At 37.8% G+C, this 18,035-nt stretch overlaps 1 protein-coding gene across 2 annotated transcripts; it reads right to left on the bottom strand.

Annotated features, from left to right (window-relative positions):
- Positions 1 to 2,644: 2,644 nt before the first annotated feature.
- On the bottom strand, positions 2,645 to 17,656 carry LOC105050087 (chaperone protein dnaJ A7A, chloroplastic). Of its 2 annotated transcripts, none has more exons than XM_010929954.2 (8): positions 17,457 to 17,656; positions 14,653 to 14,851; positions 12,429 to 12,570; positions 12,233 to 12,290; positions 7,273 to 7,315; positions 4,098 to 4,146; positions 3,915 to 3,995; positions 2,645 to 3,815 (listed from the first exon to the last, which is right to left on the bottom strand). In XM_010929954.2, exons 2-8 carry the CDS (start codon positions 14,784 to 14,786, stop codon positions 2,967 to 2,969), a joined length of 1,356 nt encoding a protein of 451 aa, XP_010928256.1. In that variant the 5' UTR covers positions 14,787 to 14,851; positions 17,457 to 17,656; the 3' UTR covers positions 2,645 to 2,966. The 2 variants fall into 2 exon arrangements, with proteins under 2 accessions (XP_010928256.1, XP_010928257.1); XM_010929955.3 differs by having other exon boundaries at positions 14,653 to 14,843; positions 17,457 to 17,596.
- Positions 17,657 to 18,035: the final 379 nt, after the last annotated feature.

Genomic DNA, 18,035 nt, shown 5'->3' with positions numbered 1-18,035 from the left:
TGGCTAATGCGACTAATTCAAGAATCACTTACAAATTAGTGATGTTCTATGTTGTTAGTTGCTAAATTTTATGATACTTGCTACAAATTCTGGAGAATTTGCCACATTTTTATCATCGTGACACATGATAGCTGTCGTGCAGGAATGCAACTATACAGACCATCCTAATTGTCCATAATAGGTTGGGCCCCCATGCAAGACACTAGTTTGTCAGCATTGTCATGAAGGGGTGGACTTGTCATGCACTACACGTGGGGATACGATGAACGGCAGATACAGCACTAACCGTAGCCGAGCTCAGAGGCCATGGTGTTGTAGGCCGTTGTAGCTAATTTAAGTTTGAACTAGCGTCAAAGAATTTTAGGGCCCCCTGCCTAAAGAATAGGCAGGAATGCAATCCCATCCACCTTCAAAGGACCCTGGAAGGACCTATAGAATTGTCCAACAAAGGAGGAACATCACATTAGGCTTAGTCTCGTTGCTGTGGAGTTCTGTCATCTAACCTGGCCGTGAGCCAATCTTTATGTCCACAAAAAAAATATTAATTTATTATTTATTTAAAAATAAATTATTAAAATATTTTTTTCAATTTTAATTTAATTTTATTTGATATCTCCTTGATTTTAAAATGTATCAAATTAATCCTTCAAATTTTTAAAATATTCCATGTGATCCTACCATTCACTTACTAACAACGATGTTGGTTTTATATTTCAAAGGCCTTGTAGGCGAGATTGGAGGAGGAGAAGAGGTTAGAAAGAAAAGAATGGAGAATAAGGGAGAGCACTTATAGGTTTGCTTAGAGGAGGAGAAAAATGATGAGGAGAAGTGAGCGAGAAAAAAGAAGATGGGGGAGAAAGAGGGATTCCTAATAAAAAAGGGCAGAGGTGGAGGATGAGGAGAGAGAAAAGGAGAGGTGGGCTGGCTTGGAGGAAGAGGAGGAGAAGAAGTGGAAGAAGAGAAAAGGAAGGAAAGGGAAGGAGTATTTGCCGGCAAAGTGGACGGAGGTAGAGAGAGACACCATAGAGGGAGAGGACTCATAAATGAGTTTGGAAGAGAAAGAGGAGAAGTGGATGAAGAAAAAGAAGAGGCCTAAAAAGAAGTTATGGGTGAGCTTGAAAGAGGAGAAGAATAAAAAAAAAGTGGATGAGAAGAAAGGGACGGAGGGAAAGCAGAGATTGCTGATGAAGAAGGGATGGAGGTGATGGGAGCCGCTGTAGAGAGGGATATGAGTGGACTTGAAAGAAGAAGAGAAGAAGTGAGAGAGGAGAAAAAAGAGGGGGAAGGATTTGGAAGAGGATGATGAGGAGAAAAAAAAGATGAAAAGGATGGGGAATGAGGGAGGAGAGATGTTGGCATCGAATGTGAAGAAGGAAGCAATCGGAGAGGAAGAAGAAAGAAGATAGGGATAAAAATAGTTTGATTATTTTATAAAATAATGATATTATTCTATGAATGAAAATAGACAGTTGGACTATATTGAAATATTTTAAAAATTTGAAGGACTAGTTAATATATTTTAAAGTCGAAGGAGGTAAATGAAGCCAGACTAAAATTGAAAAAATATTTTTATAATTTTTTTTATTTAATATTAATTTTTTAAAAAAAAATATTAATTTAATTTGATATTAGATATAATCCATTATTTCACAAGGAATGGTCCCATGATAGTTCTTTTGGTCAGCAGTTGTCACTTGTCACCCCTGAACACTAATAGGTTACCTGCCTGGGGAACTCGTGTACTCCCAAACATCATAGGTGTCATATCTTCTGCACGAAATAAAGGATTCACCTTCTTTTGCATAAATCCACAGTGCACAATGGTTGCTTCAAGATGCATGCAATGAAGTTCGGAGTGCTATGAGATTTGCTCGTGATAAGATCTAATGGTTGATGTCACAAAAAAAAAAAAAAAAAAAACAATCATTCTTTCGTGCCAAAGGTACAACCCGGACCTATCCCATGACATCATTGCACTCAATAATGATGTGCCGGGCATTTCTGACCGGGGCTCACGCCTTTGGGAATATCATGGTTTCTGCATATGTTGCTCGTGAAGATCACTCGAAGGCACTTTTCCCAATCAATTCTTTTCAAAGAAATTATTCCGACTGGCGAAATTTGAGTTCCATATAGTTTTCCAAACATGTTAATTCGGCAACCCATCAAGTATGCCAGGTTTTTTGAAAAACCGATTTCAGCATCCATTCCACCTAATTGGCCAAACAGCTCGCAAGCTCTGGAGAATTGGTAATGCCGGTTCTTCGAATTTTGTTAGAACTGCCAAGACGCACAGTGAAGAGCTAGCACCCTCTTAATCTTAGACAACAGTTTTCCAACAAGCCAAAGATGTAATGCTCCTTTCCCCCGCAAATAACTTCAAGTGGTGGCTTAAGAGCCCAACAAGTTCTTCTGAGAATAAAGCCTGCCATTGCTCCGCTCCGTGATCAATTTGCCTGCCTACTTCAGTGAGAAAGTCCTGATAGGAGCACGAGTACCTACCAATTTCCAATTTCAGAGAAAAGCCCACTCACCAGAAAAATTTTCAAGGGTCATGAGCTTTGTCATACAGCTTCATTACTGAAAAGCAATCATCATCCTTCCATCTCTGACTTGGATGCTGCAAATATTTGCAATTCCAGTATTTCCTGCTATCATGAAACCCATGCACAAACTATTTATTAGTACAACTTAAAAACATCAAATTGGCAGACAACCTCAACTATAAAAATACAGACATGGTTTGGTTCACTCCTATACCCTCCAACATCCCCTTTATTTCATTTCTTTATAAGTGATCTAATGCAGCAAAAACGCATACCATAACGAGAATGCCCCCACCTTGTTAAACATTAAGTTTCTGAATTTCCCCCTCGCATGATCAGTGGTCAATACAACAATTGTTCAACACAAGCTTTGTGGGGGCTTAAATAAATCCAAAATTCATTGGGCAAAATTAACCTCAACTATCTCCTGCTGTTCGCAGTTTTGGTCTTGTTGAGGTTTGCAAGCTCTTCAATCAGCTTCCTCTCTTCACTGCTCAGTCTCTTTGGAATCTCCACCTGCACACGAACTAACTGATCACCCCTAGTGTTTGACTTTCCAAGGTAAGGGACCCCTTTCTTTGCCATCACCAGTGTAGTGCCTGGCTGGGTGCCTGCTGGGATCTTCAGATCCACCATCCCATCGACTGTTGGGACCTTGATCATGGTCCCAAGGATTGCATCAATATATGAAACCTTGCACGTGTAAAGGATGTTATTCCCATCCCGCTTAAGCACAGGGTCAGAGAGAACCTCTATGAATACATAAAGGTCTCCAGGTGGGCCACCTTTCCTTCCAGCGTTCCCTTCCGATCGGACCCTCAGCCGGCTACCAGAGTCTACTCCAGCTGGAACTTTCAAACTGATCCTCTTAGTCCGCCTCACACGGCCATCCCCTCCACACGTGTTGCAAGGGGTAGAGAACTCTCCTGTCCCACCACAAGTAGAGCAAGTCATGACTTGCTGGAATACACCCAACGGGGTCCTTGCTGAAGATACAACCTGGCCTTGACCTCCACAAGTATTGCATTTGCTTGGCTTTGTACCAGGTTTGGCACCAGACCCATCACAGGTCCCACAATTCTCTAGCCTTGTTATTTCAATCTCTTTCTCCACACCGAAGACTGCTTCCTTGAAATTTAATACAAGATTATAGCTCTCATCTTCACCCTGCATTGGCCGGTTACGAGCAGCTCTGCTTCCTCCCATGCCACCCATTCCACCCATGCCTTCAAACAAAGACTCAAAGAGGTCGAATGGGTTACTGAAATCCTGCAATAATGAAAGTAACCATATAAAGCAAGCAGCAAACAGTATCTTAACTGATAAGATAAGAAGATCCAACAGATAACCATCTCTTGCTTAACTCACCCCCATGCCCATGCCGGCACCTTTGAGACCAGCTTCTCCATATTTATCATATACAGCACGCTTCTCATCATCTGACAATACCTGCATTACAATAAATGTTAGAGGTGTAGGAAAAAGTAAATAATTCATGCTGCCAAATATTGAAGCTCTGATAAAAGTATTCTTGGATGAATGGGAACTAACCTCATAAGCGTTGCTTATCTCCTTGAACTTCTGTTCTGCTCCAGATTCTCTATAAAAAAAAATATATCGGAAGAATGAGTCCTGGCCAAAGTTTTGACACAATTAACAGTAACAGAGATAATACATCAATGTATAAGGATCAGAGAGTATCAGAAGCAATCTAGATGCACCCCAAAGAAAAAAGAAGACAGACTATTGCCTTTTCACAAAGTATTAAACAAAATGAAGTACTACTTCCTACAATCTGCATGCCTCAACAGTCGTAATGTCTCCTTGCAGTGTCTCACATTGCAAAACCTAGTGTTACATATTAGCATTTCATGATATCCTTGGTGCGAACAAACTTGCTCGCCTTTCCAAAGCGTCATGGTGTTTATAGTAACTGCTAGGCGAGTTTTTTGTAACTGACATATTATTATGATCTCCAAGGCCCCATTGCAGGAATTCATTTAAGGATGGGTTTGGCATTAGCAATCTTGACATGGTGGCATCCTTTTAGGCTATACAACAAACTAGTCATTAACTTCTTCACTCTGAGAAGCGAATCATGTAACTTCGATCTTCTAAACTACTATGGTTTCTGTCCTTGCCAAAATCTTATGCTCCTTGGGCTATTGTCTGTTCCTTGGACATGACCTATTGTCTGTTCCTTGGACATGAATGCAGTTCTGTGTCAAACCATTCCTAGCGTGTATGGTTTCAAGATAGACAACACACTAAAAATCATGATTTGACTCTTATGCAACAAGACAACTAAAAGTGATCAACTATCAATTCGCTTTATACTGGAAATAAGCAAACAATTTCAGTGGGTAACGCATTTAGGAAAATCATTCAATAACTATAAAATAATTGCAGCAACGTGAAGAAATGTATCAAATGCAAGAATTTAGATATTGATGTATGGACCTGTACAGTCCTGGTAGGTACAGTACAGCACACGATCTGGGTGCAATACAGGGTCAATATGCCATGACTCAAATGAGTTAAAAAAATAATTTAAAAAAAGAGATGCATCATGAAATACAGGGTCCAACAGGGTCAAGACACTTCCATAAGCATGATATAGGGCAGTACACCTCAATACAATGTGATGTGGGCAGTTCAGGTCTGATGTGGAGTGCACAAGGGTTCCATATATTGGGGGCCCTCATTGCTAGAGTATGGCTGATTCAAGGCCAGTATGCTGGTCTTAAATCCTTGGCTAAAAGTGTTTATGCATGTAGGTCAACACAACCTAAAAATTACATGCACCACATAATGCCCTTACCGTGGGGTGCCACCTAAATAAGAATCAAATTACCCATAATGATGAGGCATCCCTAGTAGGTTAAACATGGTTTGAAACTATAATTATTTGTAAAAGTCATTGGAAATTCATACTAGCATGATTTTTCACAAAGTTGGCATATACTCAGGAAAAACATTCTTATAGAAAATTGAGAATCATCAGAGAATTTACAACGGGTTTGCGAGTTTTATTATTAGGGCTAGAAAGGAAAAGGAATGTTGTACCAGATCAGCATTTATACAAACTTCATCCTTGTTGAAACCCATATATGAGTTTTTGTTTGTCATAGGACATGTAGCTGCTTCAATTATCATCATGTTTTGGGCATGCTAAGCTATTTGAAAAGAGTCTGCAAGGATCAGCAACATTTGGCAGCAAAAGAGAATCGGAAAGGTTATGAACTGACAATATAGGTGTCTGATGGATGACCACATGCAATGCCGATGTGGAAGATGTATCATATGCATAAAAGTGGCTAACAAGGCATGATGGTCAGAAAGCTCTAAAACAGCACATTAGGGTAGTTCTGGCAGAATGTGGAACTTGTCTTCATCAAACAGAACATGCCAAGTGATGATGAAGCATTTACCCATCATTGTTGCTACGCTCAGAACTAGACAATGGTTACTAGCAAGTGGCCGACTATATGAAAAGCAATTTACTAAAGATATGAAGGCACCCTACAACGACATGTAAGAATGAAGTTACTACAATCTGTTGATGTTAGCTACTGGGGAGTTCAATCTGTTTATCTAAGCTTAATCGGGAGATGCGCTTAGCAATTCCCCAATGGATACTTGGGTTTTTAATTTGTCAGGACTTCCACTTCAATGATCAAGTGAGTAGTTTAGTCTTGGTTAAATTTGTGTTTAGTCTTAGTTGTTAAATTTGTATTTAGTCCTAGTTGTCTCTCTTATTTATCTATTTCTCTATCCTCAACTTGAGGAAGTGCAAACACATAGCCCTTCTATTATGGTGCAGGCAGGATTCAAAGCCATGCCGCCGATAACAATTCCCAGTGATTTTACAACTCTGCCACTGGCACCTTCCTGAGACATTACTTATCAGATAATACTGGTGGCACTTTCTCTGGACTTTAATACAACGTTCGTTGTGCTACTAGGTAATGTATCAATACCTTATCCATATGGTACAGTACATCCAACAGCCAGTACAGTCCAATATGCCCATCACACTGACAGTGTTAGGAGGTCCTTTTCTTTCATGCCCAGTCATGGTACCACTAGAAATTGGAGGTACGGATCAGTATAACATGAAACCAGATAGAACAGGTCATTCCACTAGGTACAGGCCAGTTAAGATGTATCGAAACTCCGTACCATGCCTATACCTTATCAGTACGGTATGGTGTACCCAGCACCAGACTAATATAGGTTGGTACAATAAACCATGCTTTGATATTTTTGTTCTTACACCAATGTTATTATCAAAACTCATCTACTCTGGACTCATAGCAGGTTGAAAATTAAAGTAAGCTACCATGACATCTAACTTTATAATGTACAAAGCTTGTCTGCAAAATATTCAATATAAAGAAAAATGCTTAAAACATCTACTCCTAACCATCTTGAAACGTCAGCCATGATAAGATCAGTGACAGAGAGAGAGAGAGAGAGAGAGAGAGAGAGAGAGAGAGGACTTTACCAAATCAACTCACAACAACAACAATAACAACAACAATAATAGAATAATAATGATATTCAATTAAAATACACAATAGGTCGCTAATGACGACAATGTCTGATAGCAAATGCTATTCTTGATGGGGAAAAAATATTGTTATTGCAAAAATGCATTTTGATGACTAGAACATAATGATTACATCCTTGTAAATGTGCATATGCTAGATTATTTTTTACTTACTTGTTCACATCCGGATGATAACTCCTCGCAAGCTTTCGATAAGCTGCGAACAAATAAAATAGTATATAATTCTATCAAAATAAAATGTAGCTAATAAAAAAAAATAAGCAGATATGATAAACAACAATTATAAGAAAACAGAAATTAATGTCAGATATATATAAGCATGCAGATATATAAAAGCACACATTGATCGGGCTACAGCACAAACTCATTTCAAGCACTTTAATGTTTAAAGAAAATTTAATACAGTAAGCAGGTCTGGTGACCATTTTATGTATATTTTTAATTAGCACTACACAACATAGATAGGAATGGTATATTTGAAGCAAGAGAATTCTTATGGACATGAAGCGGCAGGTGACCATCAAAAAAAAAAAAATCAGTGACGACTACTAAAGAAGGCTCCAGGAAAAGTTGGTTGATATCAAGTGGACGTCAATACCACTAATGGATTGTGTCAGCATTCTGACTAACAAAAGGAAGGGGTAGGAACCTACCTACAGAATCAGTTGAGTCATATACTAACAATAGGATATCCAACCAAATTCCACCAGTTAACATGCATGACAGAGCATCTATATTAAGAAACCACAATGTTGATCATGATCTACAATATTTAAAATATTTAGGAACCAAATATCAAATATTTTAGAGGTTCTTACACATTCACCTGATGGTCACAAAATAAAGAAATTAAATGGAGAACCAAAGATATAATTTGGAAGCATCCAGAATACTTGAATTTTCACAAGCATTTTGAGATATGTTGATAATGATTAGCAGTAGAGAATTTCAAATTATATTGCCATACAAGTATCAACAATTTGGTTTGTTGGCATTTTGAAGTTTGAAAATGGTAAATCATGATTAAGAACATGGATTTCCTAATTTATATGACTCATCATATATTTTAGACATTTGACACTGTTACGATCAAGGACTCACGGCTTGGCATATGAGGTATTGTCCATTATGGCCCATAGGCCTCACGGTTTTGCCCTTTAAAAGGCATCTCACGTGGGAAGGATGGTCCATTCCTATTTAAGTCAGAGTCCTTGACTCACAACCAATGTGGGACTAATGAAGCCCCCCACTCTATACCACAACATAGCCCCCCAGTCAAGGAGGAGTTTGTGTATGGACGGGAGGTGTCCTCCTTATTTCTACCACAGTCTCCTGGAGGAGTCTGTGTACAAATGGAAGATACCCTCCTTATTTTTACCACAACCCCTAAGGGAGTCTGTGTATGGACGGAAGGTGTCCTCCTTATTTTTACCACAGACTGGTGTGGGCAAGAGCCCCACGGTCCGAAGGAGGTACATAGGCCCCACAGTGAGCGCCAATATTGTGGTCAAGGGCTCACGACTCGGCACATGAGGAATTGTCCGCTCTGGCCCATGGACCTCACGATTTTGCTCTTTAAAAGGCACCTCATATGGGAAGGATGGTCCCGTCCTATATAAGCCAAAGTCTCCCTTGACTCACAACCAATATGGGACTAATGAAGCCCCCCACTCTATACCACAATAGGCACAATCCTAATCTCAAGAATTCTAATTCAGCTCTCTTTTTTCATGCATGTATATGAAATGCACGAACGAAAAGTCTACATATGCATGTACATGTATGAATTGGAATCATACCACTGGAATTTGAGCCCAAGTCTTATCAACATTAAATGCTAAATCTACCTTTTTTATTGAAAAATACACAGTTTATTATGATCTACAAGCACATAAGATGCCTAAAAATAAAAAAATGAGTTTTTTCCCTTTTTGACTGTGTATCAAGTGGTTGCGAAATCTCTAGGTTTCCAGTGAAATGACCAAGGTTTAGAATCATCAAAATTCACCAAATATTAATCAATACATATTTTAAATATGTAGAACATGATCTGCAGTATAGATTCTCAATGCATATGGCTCGCCAAATACTATGGCATCCAACTCCACCGGTACCAAATGTGGAGTACAATAGCAATACAATGTTTTAGATTGCTCTATGGTTTGGACACATTTAAATCCACTAAACTGTGGTCAACAGGTATTTTAGGAAGTATAGATCATCAGTAGTTTTATGGTTTTAAACATAGCCCATCATTAGCTTTGCTTTCGGCAACCTGATTGTACCAATATCATCCATTTTGCAATGCATAAGCAAGAAACATATGCTAGCTTATGATTTATGCATATTTCAAATGTTGTATATATGATTAACAGAGTGGATCATAAATTTTTGATGACTCATTCTGTATTCTGCATTTATCAAATTTACTCTCAAATCCTCCAAAGAGGATTTTTTTTTTTTTTTGCGCAAATCATTGACATTTAACATTCTTCGGGCTTAAGGTGGTTATGTGTGTGCAAGAATGCATGGAAAGAAGGAATAAAGGAAAGAGAAAGAAGAAGAAAAGGAAAAAAGAAAAAATGGAAGGGATTAGGAAAAAGGGAAAGAAAAGAAAAGAAAGTAGAAGAAAAAGAAAGAAAAGAAGGAAAATGAAAGAAAGAAAATGAAAGAAGGAGAGAGAGACGGAGGATATCTACATATCCTCTCGGGATGCATGACTAGGACCACTGTTGAGACGGAACAGGACAGTGGGGTGCCCCATTCCATAGAGATACCGGGATACTTTATATATATATATATATATATCATAAAGACCTATCTATGCATCAAGTGGTGATATGATGATCAAATTTTCAATAAAAAGACGATCTCTTAATATATGCCCGAAGATTATTCCAACCACTTGACATTTAGTCCCCGAGTGACTAAGATGTGTGGATTCTAATATATCGTCTGGATCATAATTTTGGATGACCCTCATACATTTTTGTGCAAAAGCATAACCACATTATAACACCTTCGAAATTTGACAGCCAGCACTTATACACTAACATGTGCATGCATATATACACAATCAGAATATTAAAGCTGTTTCATAAACATTACATTACTGTCTTACATATAAGGTCTCATCAGCAAGCATCTATTACACAACAATCTAGGAGCACCTTTCCACTTCATCAATTCTAATTCTACTAAGCTATCCTCCAAACCCTTTTGTGCAGTAAATCCAAGTAACGTGAATGGTCACTTTGGGGTCCATCATAAACGACCATGTCTCTTTCCCCATTGATTTCCATTAAAATTTCATTCTATAACTCCGTGATATTCATCACTTGTTCCCCAAAGTAATACAGTGTTGTTCCTTAGAATTACATCATATGCAGGTTTATTCTATTATACAACACAAATGCACAGCTGCCCATACAAGGTGCACACTCATGCATCTGACCTGACGTGTCTCTCTTTCACTGCCAAACATATAAGAACTCTCTTATTGCTCCATTTGGCATAAAGCTTTACAAGGCTTTAAAAGACTGAGTAGATGGACATTCAACGGGCCACCCCGCATATAGATGCCAGGTGGTTCCAGAGGCATAGCTCAAAAAATAATTAATAAATCACATAAAATATGTAGCGACTAGAAGGCAGCAACAACATCAGTGCTGCCTGTAGCAGTGGCAACAATATCAGTAGCCCCTTTCCTCTCTTGCTGAAAGTGCGCAATTCACTGGATGGTGCAAAATTGGAGAGGAGAGTTAATCAGGATAGTGGGCTACAGGTTATGGACATTGGGTACCCAACCAGCTCAGCCCTCTTTACTGCAAACAATTACTTAAAACTAGAACTAAGAAATTATAAACCACTCAAGCTCTATACATCTCTCAGATGGCGCTAACCAAATTGAAAGCCAAAAGTTGAAATTTTGATGCACTTTTCTTAAGAAAGGAATGTTATCCAGACCTCATATCTATAATGCATAAAACAACATGTGCATATGCACCCTCTAAAATTGCAACATCAAAAGTCAACGAATTGAACTCTTAAAACTTCACAATGCACAATTCTACATATTTTATAATCAATAAAAAAGGTAAATAATAAAGATAACAAATTCTAAAACATTTTAGCATATATAAAAATGATAAACATGAAGAAGAAAATGATCGAAGAGCTTGATTTTTATCATTTAAAAAAATATTTAATATATTTCTTAGATCTTGATTGCAAGACATATTTCCAGGTTAATCCCAAAACTTGAGTTTCTGGTTTTGCCGAATTTGATACTTGGACAATCTAAACTCGATCAATGCATCCACGTCACTACAAGTAATCATATGAAGTATGAAAGTTCCATCCATAGATTGAGTGCTATAACGAAACTGTTAATATAACTCAGGCAGTCCCTTAGACACCAGTATTAAGCCCAATGCAACTCTATACTTATGCAGCATTTAAAACGGACAAGCTGGGGCCACAAATAGGCCCAAATAGATGCCCAGTCTTGTCTAGAAGTTAAGGATCTAGCAAGCTAGCCTATTATCACACTGCATGCATTTTAATGTTTATATTCATCCATATAACTAAGTCTACTAAACAAATCTAAAATAATTTTATTCTCACTGGTTTCTTCGCATGGGTCCACACCTATAACATCATAATGTGAAACCCATAAGAGGGTTCATGCAATTTAATGAAGGTCAGATCAATCGCTTATGGGTAGATCAAGTACCTGAGGCTTTGTTTAAAATTTAAATTTTAGAACTTCACCCATGACTTACCTGGCCAACAGACAACTCAAATATTCTTAGTTGATATTGATTTAGCCTATTCATTACCTTACACTACGAAATTACGAATTAAAATAAAATTACAAAATATACAAAAATATTTAGTCGCATGAGAAAGATTATATATTTCTGATATGGAAAAAGATAGAAGAAGCAACATATGTTCTGGAAGGTCAAGCTGTGAACAGTACTTTGATTTCAGAATTGCAAACTTCATTTAAAAAAGTGAGCTGTAAGCCCAAAACAGGAGGGAAAAAAAAAATTCTATAGCAGTTCAAAGAAATAACAATCAAACATATAACCTACTAGATGACACTCACCACTTTTTATTTCTGATTTACTGGCATTTTTTGACACACCAAGGATAGAGTAGTAATCCTGTAAAATAAGTGTTCAGAGCATAAATACAACCAAGTGATATGCATTTGCATAAACATAAGAATTTGCATTATCGATTGTCCAATTATTGAATTCTTGATTGTAGCAAATGAAGTAGGAAATCAAAGTTACACTCACACTATCAGCTCTGACAACAAGCCTTGCCCCCCTATTATGTCGAAGATTTTGACATGGCCCACTATTGAATAGGGCAGATGAAGGCACTGACGCAAAGAAACTGGCACATGATGATGCCAAATACTTTTGGTTGTTTAAGATACTGCAAATAAACTACCATTAGTAAGAAAAAGAATGCACAAATAAGACTACAAACTTAAAAGCAGTAATATAACCAGAACAAACGGCACTGTCCAGCTGCTTTGTTATTAACAGGTAAGTCTTTTCTTCATCCATTTTATTTATAGTTATATTTGCCATCAGAAAAAGCATCATCATTTTTTTCTCACAATTATAATAAAGTGGTCTCCCTACCCACACTACATAGATTAAAAAATCGATCCAATTACAACATATCATAGCAAACTGAAAAACAAAGTACAAATAAATAGAAAAAGAAGATACCAAGAGCGGCTTAGCAAGTCACAGAAAAAAAGGACAAAGAAGAAGTCCTAGGAGAGAAGTGGCAACGACCAGTTTCCAGTAAGCAGACTCTGAAGATCATTCCTAGTAAAATATAGTGAATCAGAAAATATCATCTTTTTTATCACAGTGACTATCATCAGAACTAAGACCAATCAGGCAATGCACTGACAACAGCTAGATGAGACAACAACACTGCCAATTTTGTAACTCTAGAGACAATTTTTTTTTGCCTTTTATCAGTAACTTGCTAGCTTTGCTGCTGTACTTTCTTAGGAAATACAGATTAAAAAACATTTTATTCATGAGTGATTTACAACTAGAAATTCAGCACCACACCACTTAATTTAAGACGAAGAAACCTGGTATTTTATACAATTTGGCTCATTTTAGGCCGTATTGGGTTAAGGCTCCGGATTAGATTTGGGCAAAACCCAACTTATTTGCAGCCTGCAAGGCATCCTGAATTGCCTTCTAAGTCTAGAAAACATATGCTAATGTGTTGTTCCATGCTATCCAGTCATGGTTTAGGATCTCCATGCCCCTGTTCAACATTCACATTCTTCCCTGTCAAAAGAGAGGAAGCAATATACTCCTCTGAATTCTGCTTTTAAAAACACTCAGATTAAGTGAACATTGCATGTAATTGTTAGCATTTAGCTTAATGAAGGTGATTAATATCCTTACAAGACAAGCTAATAATTAATTGATTACCCTACATAATAATAAGGCAGTCATGAAATACAGAACATGTTTGCTGTAATTTGAACCAGATACCACACAACTATAACAACAGTTTGTGACAGCTTAGCGCAAAGGTAATTTGCTTGAAGAAGGCAAGAATAACACACAAGTATTGACTCTTCAAGCTATGTGTAAAATACTGCTCATTTCAACCAACAGCCACCTTGAAAAGGAAACCGACCTTCACAAAAGCTATTTGCAAAGGAAAGAACATCAACCCATACCAGTCCACAATAAGATGCAACTCCCAACAAGCACACAGAGAAGGAGAAGAAGTGGAAAATGTTTTCAGATCAAAACCATAGCCTCAAACATATTATGAACTGTAATTACAAGGATAGAGATCTCTTTGCTGAAAGAGGAGGATAGGCTTTAAAAATGCTCAAATACCATTTGAAGGCAAAGTTTTCATGGCTGACATTCATCTATCTATCCAAAGAGCCTTTGAGGCTATTCAAACAAACCTGTATATCTATAACAAATGTATGATTTATGAGAAAATAATCAAGATGCAAAGATGAGAGAATATTAATATACAGAAGTGCAAAGAAAAAAAAAAGAAGAGAATTACGAAAATTAAGGAGTAGAATAGAGAAATAGAGAAAAAGGAAAAAGGAAAAAGAGCACATTTTGTTATTGCAAGTGGCGAAGCCCTGCTCTAATTATTGATCAAAGTCTAGTGTGTCTCCTCTAGGGTTGGTCAAATAAGCAGAATGTTTTAGAGCACAAGCAGCCATAGTAATGTGAATTTTAAAGTAGTCAGCTGCTCTAACATTGATTGTTCATTTTGTATGAAAGTAAGATTTTGTATAAACTGCTAAAAACAAAACAAAATTTGATGAAATATAACTCCTAAAAAGCCTAGCAAAAAACTAAAGGACAGAACAAATGAACTGTTAAAGTTAACCTAGAGTATATGTGTCAATTCCATATGAACTCGTAAAATGTAAAGCATATCCAAACAACATTAAGATACTAAATTTATTTCTAGTGTAAGAGATCAAAAAGAAATGCTTACCCAGTTTGAGGCATGGGCAACTTGTTACTCAAGCAGCATGCCTTTGCTCCTCGAGATGTGTATCTGAACACTAGTTGAGGACAGACTCCCAACTGAGGTACTGAAGTATTTCCAGACGGTATGATTGCCATCATGCTGATACCGGGTATGGTATAGAGAAGGATTGACAAATTTGATCTTCAATTATCTCACTGCAAGGCTGACATGATTAATAGTTGGTTTAAAATCTCATAGCATATAACAGTTAAAGCAAGGTTCGCCATTTCACTAATGGACCCTGTACCGGTACCATCCTATTACAGTGTTGGTACACAGTTTGCTACAATATGAGACAACATATCAAGTATCGGTGTGGCATGAGATAGCATACCAAGTGTCAGTATGGTAACAGACACTGTATCGATACAGTATGGTATGCTCCATATCGGGCAATACAACATACCATGAGTTAAAGTGTAACCAGACAAAAATTTTAGAAAAAAGAACAATGATGTAATTGTTGACATTTCTTCCCTCCAGTACAATAATATCATTAAGATATTACATTCTCGTAGGGTCATAATACCATATTATTACCTGCCAAAATTTATTTGGAGTAGCAGTACCATTAATGCCTATACGCTAGAAATAAATGACAGTAAGCTGAGTCATACTTAATAAATCCAAGTGCTTTTGAGAAAACTAATATTTGTTCCAACAATTCCCTAGTTAATGCAATAAAGATGGGTACATCACGACCAGACTTCATGAAGTTGGAAGATATTAGCTTGACTAAATGATTTTGGAAGGTAAACCATGCAAAGCCACAATCGGACTCAAATGGATATGTGGTCAACACTAGAAGATGGGTGTCTTATCTTCTTTAATCTCCATCCACGAGGTAGTACATGATTTTCTTCATCCATGATGTACGAAGTTATCTTCTTCCTGATGCATTAGCCGATCCTCTTAGGTATTGTCTCCTAAAATTAAAATCTTCTACTAGTTGGTTGTCTATTGCTTTGCCTAACTTGGTATTTGTTCTTTTTACCGCTTTTGGTGCCATTGTAGTCTTTACGTTCCCATATATATAGGCTTTCATGCAGTCAGCAATATCATGTTTAGGCAATCCATAACCTCATTTTCTTGTTTACAATTTTCATTGCCTTCGTTGTTATTTTTCTTCCTTGCAACTCATGGTAAACTTTCCATCACTCCTCTTTCATGAAAAAGACAAAAAACTGATTAGGGATATCACAGTTGTTCTTCTAAGGAACCTCTTATCCCATTTTCTATCATGGTTTGGTCCATTCTAATTGTTACAGGAAACATCATGGTTATAGATATGATCTCAAAGATATAAAAAATCTATCAATTATAGCATAAATGGAGAGTTGTCATTTGACAATCTTAGCATTGCTGTATCCAACTTAATATCATTCCGACTGATCCAGCCACTTATTCAAATTATCCACATATAAATCCCCATGAATAGCAATATCACTAATAGCTCCTGCTTTAAGCGGTTGTCCAACAGATTTTCTATATGCATGGTATATTGATGCCTTCTTTCTCTGTATGACCATCATGCCACCTAACAAGATTTCCGAAAATAATAATGGTGAAAAATGGTCTAGCAAATGTTTGTTAGTGAACCATTAGCTAACATCTATTGTAACAGGTAATCATCGAGTCAAGAGCTCTATGTGCCGCTGATCTTCTCCATAACAAAAGATTGGATATAAAGCATTTGCTGTGAACTGCTTTGGGCTCTGTTCCCCACAATTTAGTATTCATCCTAGGCTGAAGATTCAACTAGATTCCCATGTTTCAAGTAAACCAATCAATTTTGTTTAATCACATCTTTTTGCATATTTTGATCAAAATTCCATTAAAAATAGAACTGTCCCCCATTCTTTTTCTCTGTACTTGGTTATTTTTGTACACACGTTCCTTATCGAACTCTACCAAGAACCAACACTATCTAAAAAGCCTCTAATAAAAACGATGAAGTTAACAAAATCAATAAAAAACCTATGAAAGTCACATTTTACGCAATTGACACGGTGTTGGGGCTCAGTTCCTTCCTCATCTAAGTAACAACATTTCCTGTGAACGGGTGATCAGTGTCATAGCACTCGAAACCCTCAAAGAACAAATCTTGAACTAGGTTTAACAGTAATAAAATCAATTCTTTGCATACCTTTGTCGCATCGAAAGTAAACTGCTCATATGCACCTATATTATTTGGGACGAATTAATTACTTTCATGAAGTGCAGATACAATCACTTCACTCCAGCTCTCCCCCCCCCCCCCCCCCCCCACCCCCTCCTCCACTAGACCGACGAGCATTCAGCTGCGTAGTTCACTTCAGAACCTCCCTGCATCTGGAATCCCCCCAGATTCCCCTCCAATATTTCTGCACTTATCTCTCCCCCTCCATAGCTTCCACTCCCTCTAACCATTCGACCCCGTGGCCAGAAACCAAATCCGTCACTCGTTACCCTAAAAATCCATGGCTAGGCACCGCTAAGTCATCAAAAATATCCAAAGACTCTCCAGGAATACTCTACAAATCAAGGAAAGAATCGGTTAAAGCAATATCCTGGAACATTTACACGTCAAACAACCCAAAGCGGAGAAAGAAAAAGACAACGGAATCGCTGCTTTTGCCGAGATGAGGCAAAAAGATTTTGCTGCCAAATCCCATACCATTTCACCAAAAGAACAAAATCAGAAGCGTTGAAAGGGGTGAAAGAGCATTAATCCATCCCGAAATCCTTTGGAATTCGGCGGTCCGCGAAGAGGATGGAAGGGCCGGTACCTGAATCGGACGTGGTAGGGGGTCGAAACCCCTAGAGAGAAGCGGGGAAGGTCCTCTTCTTCTTCTGCCCTCGGCGGCGCGGCGTGGCGTGGCGGAGGACTTCCGGAAGCGTGTGAGCCGTTGGCCGTCCTCGCAACACGATAAGGGGGCGGAGGGTTGGGGTTCTTAAGTGTGTTGGGCTTCTGAGGCCGCGTTTGATGGAGAATAATTTATTAATTTGTTCAATTTATATCACAACCAAATATTATTTTGGGGAAGTCCCTTCCAATAAACTGCGCTCGGACGTTACGTAAATAAATATGAACCGTTGGATTTGACCGGTGATGTGCACAAATCAAGATATGGTCACGGCAATCAAAAGCTTGGCTTTTGTGGATGGATGAGTTAGGACTTAGAACTTTTCTTGTCTTTCGATTTTTAAAAATAATTATAAATATTTTGGTCCGAGTATATAAGTCCTGTATGCAACCCCTATCTACCCATATGTTATTATTATTATTGTAAACGTTCTTAATTTATTTTAATAATTAGTTTCACATATAAGTAGATGGCAAAAACGTGGAGGAGCCAAGAGTAGGT

Source organism: Elaeis guineensis, chromosome 8 (genome assembly GCF_000442705.2).
Source record: "Elaeis guineensis isolate ETL-2024a chromosome 8, EG11, whole genome shotgun sequence".
In the NCBI taxonomy this organism is placed as follows: domain Eukaryota; kingdom Viridiplantae; phylum Streptophyta; class Magnoliopsida; order Arecales; family Arecaceae; genus Elaeis; species Elaeis guineensis.
This window is presented reverse-complemented; position numbering and strand designations above follow the sequence as displayed.

Excerpts from the sequence above, each read along its gene's own strand:
- LOC105050087 (XM_010929954.2), bottom strand. The coding sequence starts at position 14,786 with ATGATGGCAATCATACCGTCTGGAAATACTTCAGTACCTCAGTTGGGA. Across the intron at positions 3,996-4,097 it reads AGATAAGCAACGCTTATGAG|GTATTGTCAGATGATGAGAA; the intron begins GTTAGTTCCCAT and ends ATTGTAATGCAG. Across the intron at positions 3,816-3,914 it reads GTGCCGGCATGGGCATGGGG|GATTTCAGTAACCCATTCGA; the intron begins GTGAGTTAAGCA and ends TCATTATTGCAG.